The sequence below is a fragment of the Momordica charantia genome (assembly GCF_013281855.1).
Source record: "Momordica charantia cultivar OHB3-1 chromosome 8 unlocalized genomic scaffold, Mcharantia_2.0 BLBB01000008.1, whole genome shotgun sequence".
NCBI classification, from domain to species: domain Eukaryota; kingdom Viridiplantae; phylum Streptophyta; class Magnoliopsida; order Cucurbitales; family Cucurbitaceae; genus Momordica; species Momordica charantia.
In genome coordinates, this window is record NW_028275166.1 from 34,540,564 (window position 1) to 34,557,646 (window position 17,083).

The 17,083-nt window shown below is 34.8% G+C and overlaps 2 protein-coding genes across 2 annotated transcripts; one reads left to right on the forward strand and one right to left on the reverse strand.

Moving 5' to 3' along the window:
- The first annotated feature begins 1,405 nt into the window (after positions 1–1,405).
- Positions 1,406–10,064, forward strand: AIM1 (Enoyl-CoA hydratase/isomerase family). The gene is made up of 18 exons (XM_022301858.2): positions 1,406–1,742; positions 1,828–1,899; positions 2,608–2,670; positions 2,757–2,813; positions 2,934–3,001; positions 3,093–3,174; positions 3,285–3,340; positions 3,769–4,071; positions 4,227–4,313; positions 4,509–4,683; positions 5,604–5,725; positions 5,990–6,153; positions 7,034–7,288; positions 7,926–8,047; positions 8,162–8,283; positions 8,391–8,539; positions 9,220–9,358; positions 9,650–10,064. The coding sequence occupies exons 1-18, from the start codon at positions 1,649–1,651 to the stop codon at positions 9,692–9,694; spliced, it is 2,175 nt and encodes a 724-aa protein (XP_022157550.1). The 5' UTR covers positions 1,406–1,648; the 3' UTR covers positions 9,695–10,064.
- A 1,556-nt stretch (positions 10,065–11,620) lies between these two features.
- LOC111024247 (Tesmin/TSO1-like CXC domain-containing protein) lies at positions 11,621–16,468 on the reverse strand. The gene is made up of 8 exons (XM_022301899.2): positions 15,771–16,468; positions 15,268–15,375; positions 14,605–14,782; positions 13,825–14,184; positions 13,561–13,658; positions 13,392–13,486; positions 12,839–13,255; positions 11,621–12,299 (listed from the first exon to the last, which is right to left on the reverse strand). The coding sequence occupies exons 1-8, from the start codon at positions 16,055–16,057 to the stop codon at positions 12,070–12,072; spliced, it is 1,773 nt and encodes a 590-aa protein (XP_022157591.1). The 5' UTR covers positions 16,058–16,468; the 3' UTR covers positions 11,621–12,069.
- Positions 16,469–17,083: the final 615 nt, after the last annotated feature.

Below are 17,083 nucleotides of genomic sequence, written 5' to 3' on the forward strand. Positions count from 1 at the left end.
GCTATTATATTATTATTTATGAAATTCTGAAATATTTTATGTTAGTCCATCAAATTTTAAAAGTTTTGTCATCGGTGAATTTTGCACTATAAATTATTGACTGAATTACAATAATAATAATAAACGTCGTCAGCTGTCATTTGTTTTGATACTATTCTTTAACTTTTATAAACATTTAAACAATATAATTTTAAACCGCGCTAATATTTTAAAGAAGGTGACAAAACTTTAAAGTAGTCCATTGAATAATGTGATAATGAATGTAGTATAAATTTGTGTCAAAATGAATATAGTTCAGTAATAATTGACATATATCTATCATTGAGAAACCGTGAATTATTTGTCGTTAAATCGAATACAACTCAATGATAATTGACGTATATCTCAAATCTTAATTGTAAAAAAGAAAATCTTATAAAATTGTCTAAAACAAATTAGATGGCAGGTTGAAAAGGTAAAAAACAAAAAAAAAAACATTAAATATTGTGAAGTAATTGGATATTTTTAAAATAAATGGCAAATGTCGTTTTTTTTTATCTAACCTAAAATATTTTAGCATTTTACCGTAAATTCCATAAAAAACGAGAGCGTGATTGACTGCTTTTAAAACAATTTTTTTTTTCTTTTTGGCAAGAGTACCCTGAGTCTTGACCATGCCCCCTTAAACATATATTTATGTAACAATGTTTAATTATGAATATTTTAACTCTAATAAATGTTAACAACTTGTCAATTCGAACGCCAAAGTAAGTATAGTTCAACGGTAATAAACATATATATTCAATTGAGAGGTTGTGTGTTCTAATTCCCTTTCTCCCAGTTGTATTAAAAAAACAACAACAAATAAGTTACATTCTTACGATGTTAAAAAAAAAACATAAAATATTTGTTAATCGTAAATATAACAACTACTATTTCTAATTTATAAATATAGGAAAAAAGAAGGGAGGTCTAACGAAATGAAGAAATTAAAAAGTCGATTATATTGATAGTTTTATGAAAATGAAAAAATTATCTTAATGATAGATATTATTTATATGTTTAGTTTCACTCAATCTACTTTATTACACAGTATATCAGACAAAAGAAATAAAAAGCAAATTCAACTGAATTTCGTTGTACTTGCTTAAGCAATTTAATGTGTTCCCAAAATGAGCAAAACTCACCCGCTTCCACTCGCACCGGATCGTGGTCGGTAACAGACGATCAACGGCCCACAAAATACGATAGAGATACTCATCCACGTGGGTCTGACTAGGCCAGCAGTCCAGCCAATGGGATCGAGCCATCTGGAAAGAGCCAACAAGCGTAGCCGGGATCGGAAAGTAACTTGCACAAACAAAACACGTGAAACGTAATTTCGGAGATATTTACAGGGTAAAGTATTGTTATTATTTTGTTTTTTTTTTGCAAAGGAGGGAAAATTAAATTATTTTTGCAAAAAGAGAGAAAAATTTTCCGGGAAATTCATCGTTCATATCCGCGAAATCGTCTATCGTGATTGCTGACTGGCCGTATAAATCTTCCGTTCAATCGCTCTCAAACAGAAGACGGCCTCATTCGCTTCAATTTCGTTTTGATTTCCGCTTCTTTGCTGATAACCAGAGAGAGAAGGAAGACGAGTCTGCTTAGCAAAAGCTACTCGATCATGGCGAAGCCTACAGTCACCATGGAGGTCGGAAATGATGGCGTTGCTGTGATCACTATGTCGAATCCTCCTGTAAACGCTCTAGCCGTTACCAGTGAGTCTGATACCTTTCGCCTTTTGGGTTTTATTTTTCTTTTCTTTTATGTTTGGATTTTGAATTTTTGTTTCTGGACATGCAGTAATTGCCGACTTGAAGGTGAGATTTGACGAAGCGATGGGGAGAAATGATGTGCGAGCTATCGTTTTGACTGGTAAGTTCCAGTCTCCACCTTACTGCTCGGACCGTAGGCTGGTTATTAGAATTGGTTGGAAATTTATTGTAGAATTTTGTGATTTCCGATTGGTTTTACTCGATCAAGTAGTTTCCTGCTGACGAATCAGTGCTTTATGTTCCAATTGCTTATGCTAATAGAAGTATGAGCTGATGTGTTAAATTAACCAAACATCAGACAAACACGCTCGAAGCAATGAAGCATCGCGTTTCCCATATTACATCCAGTTTTGATTCAAAACGTAATCCATAGATTATTCCCAAAAAAAAAAAAAAAAAAACAGAACGATGGAGACGCAGAAAAGCAATTCATTGCCAAACCTGAATTGCGTGTTAAGATCTTCTATTTCACAGTTTTCTTGAATGACATTCTCTTTGGACCCTTTCTATAATCGGGACAAGAAAAAACGTGAAAGTTACGCAAAGAAGTGGGACCATAGCCCCCAATAACTGATAATTTAGTTATAAATTTTTGATATTGCAATGGCCCCATCGTCAAATTAAAAATATATAAAAAAAATATCCAAGAAAAATTTCCATGATAATGTTATGACTACTTCTTGTAGAAAAATTTCCAACTAGTATTTTCTATATATACGTTCTGCATTCAAATATTGCTGAATTTTGAGTAACATCCTGGTTTTTTGTGTTCCATTCTTATTTGAAACGTGAATTTAATTTACTGAAGGCAAAGGAGGAAGGTTCTCCGGTGGATTTGACATCAACGTTTTTGAAAAGATTCACAAGACTGGTGCGTTTATGTTAATTCAAGCTGAACATTTAAAGCTGGAGAATTTTGTTTGACAACTCACTTTTTCAAATGGTTTAAAATTCCAGGGGACTTATCTGCCATGCCCGATGTCTCTGTTGAGCTTGTAGTCAACACAATGGAAGGTTCTTCCCATGTCATTTTTATAGTATTATCCTACTTGTCTAACTAATTTCATTTTTCAACTGGACTTGTTTATCGATGAAAAATGATACTATTTTAGTGTTATTTTGCCATAAGTGCAGATGGCAAGAAGCCAATTGTTGCTGCCATCCAAGGACTTGCTTTGGGGGGAGGGTTAGAATTGGCTTTGGTTCGTGCTTTAAGTTCAGCGTTGTCCCATTCTTTTTATTTCCCCCCTCATTTTTTGGACTTTTCCCAATACATCGTTAATCTTCATGCAGGGAAGCCATGCACGTATTGCTGCACCCAAAGCTCAACTTGGTTTACCTGAGTTGACACTTGGAGTAATTCCAGGGTTTGGAGGTAAGGTTTCTTTTGAACACATTCTTAAATCTCAACTATGGGGAATGTAGCACTCCATGTTTTTCTTTTAAATAGTGACTGAGTTTCTGGAGTACTGGTTGATTTATCAGGCACTCAACGACTTCCCAGACTTGTAGGTCTGTCAAAAGCTGTTGAAATGATGCTGGTATGCTAAATACTTTATTTTTTATCCTGGTTTTCATGACACGGTATTCTTTAGTGGGTTGAGATAGACAAGCTGAGGAATTTGGATTATTGCTACTGTTTATTAGGATTGGTTCTAATAATATTTTTCCATTAAAAAATTATATTCTTAGCAGACGCAAGTTTGCCATCTAGTCTTGGATGAAGATTAGAAGGAAAGTTGAACATCTGCTTTTCAAGGGAAATAAGAAAATATATAATGATATGATTGGTGTCTTGATTATCTTAATGTGTCTATTAAATTGAAGATACCCATACCTTTTATTTTTTCTATCTGAAAAATCAATTTTGGCCCCTATACTTTGTTAGGACTTGGGCTTAAACTTGTTTTCCAACTGCTTGTTACAGCATGCAGTGGGATTGATCTCTTTAATTTTGCATTTTATGCAGTTATCTAAATCAATCACATCTGAAGAAGGAAAGAAGCTAGGTCTTATTGATGCCATTGTTAGTCCAAATGAGTTGCTGAAAGTATCTCGAAAGTGGGCTTTAGAAATTGCTGAGAGACGCAGACCATGGATCCGTTCCCTTCACAGGACAGACAAAATTGGGTCCCTGGCTGAAGCTCGGGTGGTATTAAAATCTGCCAGACAGCAAGCAAAAAGGATAGCTCCTAACATGCCACAGCACCTTGCTTGTATTGATGTTATTGAAGAAGGAATAATTAATGGAGGATATAGTGGAGTTCTAAAGGTACTTTTGTATTAGATTCTGCATATGTTGTCTTAAGGTGTATATTCCTGTGTGCAAGTATCAACTTGCTTTCATGGCACCTATTTTTTAGTTGAGACATCTGGCTTGTTACTTGCTGGTGGTTAGGTCAATAACTTAAACAATGATTGTTGCAGGAGGCAAAAGTATTCAAGGAACTTGTAGTAACGGACACTTCAAAGGGTCTTGTTCACGTCTTTTTTGCCCAGCGTGCAATATCAAAGGTATCATTTATGCCAGGAATTATTCAACATCCTCTCTCTCCTGACCTGTCCAAGGAAAGGAAATCACTATTTCTTTCCCATGATATGTACCACCTACCTACATTATAGCATGTCTATCTCTAGTTTTATTATGGTTTTCAGATGATTCAGTGCTGACTTTGTGTCTCCGATTACTGTACCTCTGAACTTCCTCAGGTACCAAATGTAACAGATCGTGGCCTTAAACCAAGACAAGTGAAGAAAGTTGCTGTTATCGGGGGTGGTTTAATGGGTTCTGGCATAGCAACAGCTCTTATTTTAAGCAACATTGACGTTGTTCTCAAAGAAATCAATGCTGAATATCTTCAAAAGGGAATAAAAATGATTGAAGGTGGGATTTTTTATGTTAATAGTATTGTTTTTTAACTTTTTGGGAGATTAGCATTGTTGCATATTATTTTGTTTTTGTAGAAGATACTATCACTGTAGTACTTTCCCTCTCAGTTGTTATAATCTCATTTATAAATGCTTTCTTTGTCATAACAAAATATTGAGTTGAATTAGGTCCAACTTTTGTATACATTATTTAATGGTATTGATTATATATTGCAAAGTAGTTGGGTATATAACAGTTTGATACATTGACTTTCTTCACTATATTAGTTCATGTTTACTAACATTATAAAAGGAATGCTTGCCAATTATTATGTAATGTGTTTTGGCTTTTTAAGTATAATTACGGTCTTGAGTATCATTTGAGCTTTGAGTTTGGCTTCCGCTTCAGTGACCAAACTTCTCAAAGATATTCCATTGTTTTAACTTTGCAAGCTGTGGATTCTCATTGTATGTAACTGGTTATTTTGCATTTAAGTCAGACGTCTTTTCCTTCTTAACTCGTAAGCACCTTATTTTACGAAATCATGATTCTTATCTAAAGGACTATATATGTATGTTTGTAAGTAGGTATGTATACATATTTGTGGTTTATAATATCAGTCAGTAGAAGATCTATTTATTGACAATCTAATGCCAGTAGGAAAGTTCCTTGCAAAAGTAGTGCTACCGACAGTTATAGATAATGCAACTAAGGTTTTGAAATGTGCAAGTCCTAGACATTCAAACAAAAGTTGGGATTGAGGTTTCACATTGTCCATCTTGTAAGCTGACAATTATTTTATGTAAAACTTTAAACCAAAATCACAATGTATTTCAGCTGTTCTCATTTTTATTTTACGTTTTAATAGAAGCATTACTATTATGCTTCATTTAACTTGATTGTCCTTTGAATTAGTTCAACTATTTATTTGACAGGAAATATTCGAGGCTTAGTAGCGAAAGGCAAGCTGTCACAAGATAAGGCAGACAAAGCTCTTTTGATTCTTAAAGGTGCATTGGATTATTCAGACTTCAAAGATGTGGATATGGTGATTGAGGTGAATTCTTAATCTCTGCTACAGTCGATCAGTAAGGAGAAATAGGTTCAAGATTTCAGGAGTGACGATACAAATTTTCTTTTTTCACATCAATGTTACGAAAATTACAATGACATGTATTTTGTTGTGGTGGCATCAGATTACTATTGTTTTATGACAATTGTTCTGACATCAATATTTTTCTCACTTCCAAAATAAAATTCATATTTTTCCTTTTTAATTTTAATATAGTACTGATGACAAAGATGAAACTCATTTTTGCAGGCTGTCATTGAGAATGTCCCCCTTAAACAAAAAATATTTAGTGAACTCGAAAAAGTATGCCCTCCCCACTGCATATTAGCCACAAATACCTCTACTATCGACCTCAATCTAGTTGGAGAGAAAACCAGCTCCCTGGATCGAATCATTGGAGCACATTTTTTCAGGTTATATTCCATTTTTTTTTTTCAGTGCATGTTCTTTCTTGTCAAACCCTGTGCAAGTCCAAATCCACCAGAATTGAATCTCTAAAGTTCCATCAACGACTATGTGAAGCATGTTGCTTTCCAGTTTCTGCTCAGAAAAAAGATAGAGTAGAGGGGAATTTTTTCTTTTTCTTTTTTCCCTCTCGATGCTGTATAATTTGCACTAGTTAACTAATGTTCTAGAATCTAGGATAATATGTGCAGGGGATATAGCAGTTTCTTTGAGTACATATGACCATAGGTAATAAGCATCATTATTGATTAGGTTTTGCACATGAACTTGGATGGAAATGTGTACGGTAAAGCCATTTTGGTACTCAATCTACAGGGGAAGGGGCACTAATAGTTCTTTTCTTCTTAAAATAAAATCTGTAGGGTCTAAAGCAACGTTTGAGTTTATGGTGGAGCTTTTATTGTGATAGTTGTCTTTTACAATTTCTATCTGTTCCTGGAGTCGTGCAGAAGCATAACTAACATGACCAGCAGCCTGTAAATATTTCGCATAGAGAAATAGAGTTTTTGGCAGAGTGCACTCTAGAAGTTGAGATGCATATTATATTTTGGAGGATAAGCATAAGCATGATATACAGAGTAACATTGGATTCATTTTAATAACTGTCACTCGTTGAAGAACGAACAGTGGAGACCTTATTTGACCTCAAAAAATTGTTATCTTTTTTCTGACTCTATACCTGCATTATTAAGATTTCCAAGGCATGGGTTTGTGTGATTTCTTTAACTTAAACTTTTGTAGTTTGAAGACTCTTTTAAATAATTTCTTCCTCTTGATTCAATGACTAACTATGAGCACTTTTTCTTCGCACCTCTCTACAATGGACAGCCCTGCTCACATAATGCCACTTCTAGAGATTGTACGGACGGAAATGACTTCTCCACAAGTGATTCTTGATCTTATGACCGTTGGAAAACTCATAAAGAAGGTTCCTGTTGTTGTGGGCAACTGCACTGGATTTGCAGTCAATCGTGCATTTTTTCCATATGCTCAGGCTGCACATCTTTTGGTCCACTTAGGTGTAGACCCATTCAGAATTGACCGGGTGATCACCAGTTTTGGCCTCCCCTTGGGCCCTTTCCAGTAAGTCAATTCCTTAGTACTAGAATTTATTTTCTTGTTATCTCTAATTATTAACGAGTTATGCCTGCTTGGCTAGTGCTTCTTCAACTGCAATAGAAACCAACGACTAAATGTTGCTCGTATATCTTTTACATGAGAAATCTTTTTCCATATCTGGTTTCACTCCATATTTACTAGTATCTTTCTTTCTTTTTTCGCAAGTATTTAGTGGTATCTTAATTTCACAATCAAATGGTAGTTCTCTACTTCTTTACTTTCTCTCTCAAGTAAAATGAATCTATTTTATCAAGTTTTGTCATTAGATAATACAATTTTGTTAGACATTTAGAAGGGAAATTTTGGGGCCAGTTTATTGCCCGAATACTGGAGAATGAGTCAATTTTGTGTCTCGAAACTATTCACTAAGTTACCAATTCTATTCTGATGATATGATGGTTATATCTCTTGTTAGCAAATTTTGCTAAAAAAACATGTTTCATCAAGAATTATTAAGGCAGTCCTTGATGCACATATTTTATATGCAAAAGCTATAATAATGTAATACATCACATTAGACCATGAGTCCTCTACTACCCGAAGCTTTGTTTAATGCTAAATCTTCTATCAGCGCCATCTTGATTGCTTCTTCTGCATACAGGCTTCAGGATTTAAGTGGATATGGAGTAGCAACTGCAGTACGGAAAGAATTCTCCAGTTCCTTTCCTGATCGAGTTTTCCTCTCACCATTGATTGACTTACTTAGGAAAAATGGACGCGATGGTAACAGAAGCATTTTACTGAAATTCTTGAGAATAACACCTTGCTTGTATGCTTGTGTGTGTGCGATTCTCTAAAATGATTCATGTTTAAAAATGTGAAAGGCTTGTCGTGCAGGTAAAAACAACGGTCGTGGTTTCTACACTTATGAGAAAGGAAGCAGACCAAAGCCCGACCCTTCGATTTTACCGATTGTTGAGGAGTCTAGGCGCATTGTCAACCTTATTCCGAGTGGAAAGGTAACTTGTAAACACGATAACAGAAACTATTTGTATGAAATGGTATCTGACTAATCACTTCTGTCTTTCAATGCGGTTTACCAAATCTTCTTGTTTGCTTCCGGCAGCCTATAGCGATTACTGATCAGCAAATTTTGGAAATGGTACTCTTTCCTGTGGTAAATGAGGGATGTCGTGTGGTGGATGAAGGAGTCGTCATTAGGCCGTCAGACCTCAATGTTGCGGCTGTTCTTGGAATGAGCTTTCCTTCCTACCGGTAATATGAGAATATACTGGTTTTCCATATTCATCACTCTCTTGAAGAAAGTAGAGTTTAGTACATACACACACTTTTTAAGTCGAGCAACTTGAATTGTGCACATATCACGACCTTCACAGGAAAAAACTCCTATTGCCACTAATTATAGTTTCCTGGAAATGCCCACCCCCATTTTGCTACTTTCGGGAGAAAACAATAGTTTTAAGATCCGTTTGATAACCATTTCATTTTTAGTTTTATGTTTTTAAAAATTAGGCTTGTTTCTCACTATTTCTTTAGTATATTTTTCACATTTCTTCATAAAAATGTATTTGTGAATTCTTAGACAAATTTTAAAAACAAAGACTAAGTTTCTGAAATCTTGCTTTTTAAATTTTTTTTTTCAAAATTTGGCTTAGATTTTGAAAATGTTTTTAAAAAAGTTGATTACAGGACAAAGGAATACACGGTTGGAAGGAGCAAGCTTAATTTGTAGAAACAGAAAACTAAAAATAAAATGGTTATCAAACAGGGCCTAAGCTGTACCTACATAATGCATGACACTATAATTTTGGTGGGTATTTTCAAATATCCCGAGTCCTTACCAGTTAGTTATATATAATCAATCGAGTTACGCGGTTAACGAAGATAGACTATATTTATTATGCTAACGGTTGTTGCCCCGATTTCTTTTGCAGTGGCGGTCTCCTCTTTTGGGCAGACTTGGTTGGGCCTAAACATGTATATGCAAGTCTCAAGAAATGGTCAGAACAATATGGTGATTTCTTCAAACCCTCCAAATATTTACAAGAAAGAGCAGCAAAAGGCATTCCTCTGGTAAGATCAATATTTTGTATTTTCTTCTCTCAATCTCATTCACATCATTGGCTGTGTATGGATGACGCCTCTCTCTCTCTCTCTCCCTCTCCCTCTCTCTCTCCCTCTCCCTCTCCCTCTCCCTCTCTCTCTCTCTCTCTCTCTCTCTCTCTCTCTCTCTCTCTCTCTCTCTCTCTCTCTCTCTCTCTCTCTCTCTCTCTCTCTCTCTCTCTCTCTCTCTCTCTCTCTCTCTCTCTCTCTCTCTCTCTCTCTCTCATGAATAGAAACATGAACATTTTCATTTTCTTGCAGAGTAAACCCGTTTCGGAAAACGCAGCGTCGAGATCCCGTCTCTAAGCAAATAGTTCTGCAAAATAAATATTGGCGTGGCAGTATCAGCTTCCCTCTCTTAGACCTCAGAAATCTCCTATTTGCAAGAGTACCAATAAAGGCGTTGGAATGGTTTGCTTTGCTTTAGTGTTTCCAAATGTAATCTTAGGTTAGAAATGGAAGAATCAATCTGTAAAAATTGCAGCTGATATAGGCTGCTGCCATTTATAGTTATGGATGATCCTTCAACTTTAGTTTGGAATAATATTTCTTTTCCATTGTCCCATAAAATTTCCTTCAGCTTCTAAGTCTGAATTTGAACTTCCAACTTAAAAAAGTGATTAAGTTGTTCTGTTAGGCAAAAATATTTGGTTTAAATATTATTTTGATTATTGTACATTTGTTTATTTTTATTCCTATATTTTTAAAATATCTAATTCAGTCCCTTAGTTTTAAAATGTTAAAAGGTTCCGTACTTGATCATTTGGGACTCTATACTTAATCATTTTGGTCTTTTATTTGTAAAATTTTAATACAAATAATATAAATTTATAGCAAAGTGTTTTTGATCAAAATAAATTAGATAAAAAGAAAAATAGAAAAAATAGTGATTTGAATAAAGTACGAAGATCAAAATGAATATTTTAAAACTGTAGGAAGTAAAATCAAATTGAAGGTAGGACCAAAATGAAGGTTGAAATTAGTATTTAAACCAAAATATTTATTTATGAGTTGACATTTCAGTTTATTGTATCTAAAGTTAAACCAACCAAATACAATTTTTTTAATTCTATTTTTTTAAACCCTTTTTTAATTATATTAATAACTTATTCTTTAAATTTTGCAACTTAAAATTTTTAGTTCTTATATTTAATCATTAGTAATTGAAAGTAGATGTTCTCCTAATGTGAGATAAAATTATTGTTTTTTATTTAAGTATTGTGACAAAAATAAAATAAATAGAAGTATATGGAGCAAAATATTAAAAAATGCGAAATACATATATAATTTAACAAAATCAAAAATAAAAAATGATTATAGTAAACATTAAAGAATCATTACTTAATCTTGACTTGGTAGTTGAGATTCAACTGTTCAAATGATTTTGGTTAATTGAATGCTTAATTTCTAACGTTGAAAAAAAACGTTGACCGATTAATAAACAATACTACATATCATTATGTCAAAAAGAAAAAAAAGAGAGAGAGAGAGAGAATACTACATATCATACTTTTTAATCTCTTGATACATTAAAGGCTTTGTATTTTGTCAATTCTTATTATTATTTTTTTTTATATCGTCAATTCTTATTCAATTGACGAAATATAGTTGATTTAAAATTTAGTATCGTTGAAATCTTGCCACCTTTATTCATTTACTTTAAAATAAAATAAAAACCCTTTAATTTTCAAAATAGTAGGTTATCAAGGCAAACAATGATAAAAAGTTTGGAAACTCAAAACAAAATATGAGCCAAAATTCAGGAAACCCAACAAAATAAAATTCTAATCTTGACATGATAATGTAATATGCATAACATAAATGTATGAAGATGTTGTTATTCAATATTCTTAACCGATGTTTTAAATGTTGATGTCGATTTTATAGAAATGACAATAAAAATATCAATAAAATATCAATTTCGATCGATATTTCTAAAAGTTTATAAAAATAAAAAGTTCATAACAAATATTTAAATAATTCACACTTCTTAAATAAGTTAAAAATTATTAATATTAATATTATGTTGATATTTTTTATATTTCGTCAAAAAATTTTTTTGAGAAAATATTGATTCACTCTTCATATCGATGTAATATATTGAAATACCTACGTATGGATGAAATTTTTTTCTTTTTTTAGACAACCGACGTATCAACGAAAAATTTAATACCTGTAAAATGATACTTTTAGGATGATCAAAATCCCAAAAGGGAAACTAGGCAAAATAGATTTTGGCTAAAATTGAGCACATTAGAAATAAGTTATTAATGCAAGGATTTCCATCTTTCTTTTCATCTAGAAATATGAAAAGAACAATCCCTCCCTTCCACCTCCCAAAAAGAGGAGATAAAATAACTAAAATTACAAAGCTAAGATGGGAAACTGAATATAAAATCTAAATGACAATGTGGGCAACCTGGGCTTTGCATCTCACAGCATTCTGTGACCAAGAATGGAAGTGAAAACATCAAAAATTAACTTACATCAATTACGTAGAAATCCGTGGAACGGTTTCATCGAAATATATAGCTTCCAACTCTGAAGGGTCAGCATCGGCACGGTGTTGAGAACCCGGAATGCAGGTCGGGTCAGTAAACATTACATGATGGATAACATAAAGGCTACATTTTCGTTTACCAACTCTTTGTCAGTCTTTGCTTTCATTGATGTTACCAGTTTCAAGACAGAGGCAAAACTTTTTGTCGCTGATCGTTACTAAGGGTCATGACTGCTGAAGTTACCATTGCCTGGGATGTCTTCACCGACGGTGGGATCGAAGATTTCGCAACTTTATTGTTGAGTTGGCCCAGATGAGTTTGAGTCTCAGTTCTAGAAGCCGTAGTGCCATTGTTGAATTGTTGTTCTTGATTACCTACTTCATTTCTGGCTAAAGATGAACACTGTGTCTCTGTCATGCACAAGGAAATAGCAGGCATCAGCAGTTTTAAGGGTAAAAAAACAAGGAAATATTTGCATTCTATTGTACCAGAAAATGAACATCTGATCTGATTACAGTGCAATGCAACTGTTATTATTCTTCTATATCTGAAAAATCATGGCGGATTACGGAGTAAAATAGCGAATTCAACCTTCATATTACACCCATGACATGTAAAAGATGCATAATGATAAATAAGTTTGATGTTTGATCCTTTTTAAGTGCTTCCCTAACAATCACTTAGGCCAAAAGTGATTGTTATCAGACTATAGACAATCTATCTGTCTTGAGATTGGGGGGTTCATTGTCATCAGACTCGACGAATCAATTATTCAGGAAGCAAAATCAAATAAATTTTAGTGAATTTAGTTAAGATAAACAGAAAACGTATTGCAAGTAGTTCTTCAATATTTCATTTTCTAGGAGTTTTCTCCACAGTGAGAATTTCAAACCTTTAACCATGCTTACTGGTTATCAAGATTAAAGGAGAAACATACATTCAAACTTACCTTTTATTTCTCCCAAAGTGATGAGTCGATTAAGACAATCCCGAAACTTCGTAAGGATGATCCTCTCCTGCTCTGCATAGACCTCTGACATGTCTTGTCTGTGAGGCAGTTGTGAAGAAGTGCTGCAGCCTGGACCCATTAATCTATTGGGGGAAGCAGCAGCCATTAATATTGTATCTTGCTCGTCACACATCAAAGCTAAAGTTCCAGGAGACATGGGTGCAGCTTTCGACACATCTCCACCATCTGAATTGGAGTCATCAGGAGTGGTTTTATCGGCCTGGTTTGCACTCGAACGATCATCAGCTGCAGCTTTCTCATCGGATACATTTTTTTTCTGCAACCTATCTTGAGTGGATGAAGCAACAGAAGCTTCCGTCTGACAGTCAGCTTGCTTTTCTGTAGCATTTCTTTGATCTGAATAGTGGGGGAAAAAAAGTTTTCGAAAGGTCCATTTATCAAGCTTCTGCAAAACTTCTTAAAAGACCGAACCAAAGATCTACGAATTGAGTGAAAAAGAAATAAATAAGATTAGAGGATAAAATCATATTACCTTGAAATGTCTTGGCAGCTTCACTTGACAGCACAACCAAAACAGAGCAAAGATCCTTCAAATCTTGCGATTGAATGATGTCTGCCATTAAAGACCTTCAACAATTACACACATATCAGTCCCAAGTCCAAGCATATGACCAACATTACATTGAATCGAAGTGATATACCTATATGTAAACTTTGAAGGACCCAACAATGATGGGGTTCCAACACCAGGAACAGGGAAAGACGATAGCGAAGGAGCAGAGGTTCTGATATGATTTGCCTGCTAAGTACAGTTTACAGCATTATGATTAGTGCAAGAGTAGTCCAGTTAACACAGAGTTTATTGAGGAAAAACATTATAATGTTATCTTTTCTTTGCCTTATATTCTTAGCATATTCCTGCATAAAATTAATTATCGTATATTATAGTAAAGAATCAGGTCCACCTGTTGAAATGGCACTGGTCTATGAGTGGATAGATCCTTGGCTGTCGGTCCAAAGTAGAGTTCTTGACCTTTTCTTTTTTTGGATACTGGAGGTGAAGCATAGCCAGAGGACCCAATTGCCCCAGTTATGGCAGCATTAGCTGCCTGTTGAATGAATGCCATGTTGTTACCATGGTCTCCATGGAAAAGAGCTTGTCTCTCTTCACTTCCCTCGAAATTCTTGCAGTCCATGCATTTACAATTTTCCGAGCAGAGAATGTTGGCCTGGAAACACTCACAATATTTTTTTAGACAACCCGATTTCTTGCAGTGGCATCCCTTGTTGTGCTTACCCAACATCAGCAACTCCCCCGCTTCCTCCTACATGAACTCAAAACAATCCATCAAGCATATCATCGACAAGTTCCACAGCACATATGTATACATATTTGATGTTATGCCATCTTCATCCATAACCATGTGTACATACTCAATCCAATACCACATCATCTAATCTATCGTATATAACCAGAAGTACAAAAGATTTTAAGTGGTAAAAACTGCAGGGGTTGTGCAAGCAAATGATACCATGCCATCTCATATATGTTTTTTTTCTTTCCTATAGTGGATGCATAAAAGATATTAAGTAGTCAAAACCCATGGGATTGCATAATAATTCTCATAGCTAACAACTCAAGTAAAGGCAAAATTACTGCTTCAGAAAATTAAATAATCAACAGCAACCTGTAATACAAGCCAGAACAAAAGGTATAACCCTTGTTATTTAAAAGAATGTCATACCCTATTGTCCCGCATCCCATGGGGACTGCTTGCAATTTTTGGTCGAAATGCATTTGGATTACGCTCTAATGTGGCTTCAACTGCTTCTCTTCGAGCAGCATCATTTTCAACATTGTTATAACAATTTATGCAGTTGCAACCATCACAGTATATTCCAGAAGCAAAGCATTCACAATACCTGCTCAAGTTGGTGGGATAGTTAACTTCTTTTGCAAAGCGGTGGGCAAGTTACTTAAATAAAGATATTTGACAGCAATAGATTCAAAATGATTTATAAACAAGGACACCAGGGGATGCTTCGCGAACAAAAAGAACATGTGGATGAAGCTGGAGAGAATTTATAATATCCGAAATGGTATGCTTGACCAAAACTGAGAAAGTTAGTTTGCCCTGAAACCTCCAAAAGTTGCATATATGATATAAAGACAAATAGTATTGTCGAGGACTGAAACCTATAACCAAACCAAGAATCATAGTACAGAGAAACAAAATTCAAAACACCAACTTATTTAAAGAAATAAATTGATATAAGATGGCTAAATGAAAGAGAACGTTTTCAAGCACCTAATAGCTTTTTCTACCATGAAAATGTGCACATAAATTCCACAGTAGAGCAGAAGAATGTAAATAATGTCAAAGAAGCTCAAAATACCGTGAACTTACAATTTTAGACATCGCGAATGTTTACAGTTACACTGTTTTTGCTTCTTAGGAGTACTATCTTTAGCTTCGGCAGCAGGTCTTGCTCTTGACATTGGTGATTCTGGTTTCCTATTTAAGAAAAATGTACCGTCAATATCAACAAGATGGCTGAAAGTATCAACTGAACAATTTTTAATAGCGTGTATAAAAATTTAAGAGATGAGGAACAGCAACGTTAAGACCCACAAATCTCTCTACATACAACAACTTCACATTTCAAATCAATATCTCAGATAAAACCGTACATCTTTCAGTGAATTCACAAGCTAAAGCCTCCAGTAGAGAGATTTCACATGGACTGAAGCGAATTATGCAATATCTCAGGATGCTCAAAACACGAAAAGTGTTTTGATGAGTTCTCTTTAGACCAAACCTTCCATGGCAACAGCTCCGATGGCTTAAAGATTCTTATTCTATTGTAAGATTGAACATTAAATTAAGCAAACAAGATTGCGTAGACTTACACAGCTCTTACTGACGAATTAGGCGCCAGAGGTGCGATCGACGCCGCCGCCATCTGCGCCTGTAGCTTCGGCTGAGCTTGCGGAAGACTCTGAGCAACTAATGAAGCCGGTGACTGTGAATGCGAGTTTGTATGAGATTGAGGATGCGACGCCCCTCCAAAGCCGGTGAAATCGAGCTGCCGAGCGAGCTTCTTAGACGGAATATCCGATGACGATGAGTTACTCAACGCCGCACCATCTGATTGAGCCTTCTTCTGAGGCGCACCCGCGGTATCTTCTTCCCCCATCAAATTCAAATCCCAAATTTCAATAATTTAGCCACTATTCCAGATTTTCCGAAAAGAAAAAATCAAACACCTCCTCTATCGAAAACGAAATTTTCGAAGCGAACTTGAAATCGTCCAGCTTCCGGATCCAAATATCAATCGAAATACCGCCAAATAAAATTCCAATACCAAATTAAAAAAAAATACTTTTGTAGCTCAAATATTACACCGAAACTCAGCAACCGGAAACCGAAATCAGAAAGACATTCGCCCACGCCTAAAACAATCACAGAGGAAGCAAAAACGACAGCAAAAAAATAAATTATTTAGGGTTTTCGAACTGTGAATTGAAGATAGCTTCGAATGAAAGAGGAAGGATAGGAGCGAAAAAGGCCTTTTGTTGTTCTTCTTTCCTCCCTCTCTCTTCCGAGATTTTGAAATTTCAATTTTGTAAATATTGAACGGTGCGATTAAGGCCTGTGGTTAAATCTAACGGTGAAAACAATACGATATGATCCAACGGCGAGAATTCATAGAAGCGAGTGTCGTGTAGATCTTTGCCCGTCGGATTCCGAAGGCTGTAGATTTTCAACAAAATTGTCGAGGCCAAGGATCCGGTATTTCCACATCCAAATACAAGAGCCCATAGTATTTCGCCACGTATAAAGTACCCCACAGGATAGAACTCGACAGACACGTGGTCGTAAATTATTGGCTAAATCAGGTGGGAAAGTGTGTGGAAAAAGGAGGGAATTAGTCCAAGATTCCATTCAATAAAGAAATGAAATAAAACAAAATTGGCGCTAAATAGACTATCAGAAGTTGTTGGACACTCTAATAATTTTATTAATTAATCATTTCAAAATTTAAACTTTTTTCCATCTTAATGATTCAATATGTTCAATTAGTTAGGTTAATGATCGAATCTTAATCTCCAATCTGTTAAATTAGAAAAATTAATAAATTCACGATCTTTTATTTTCAACAATAAAATTACCAAATGGTTCCTTACCAAAAAAAAACAAAAAAACAAAATAAATCCATAAA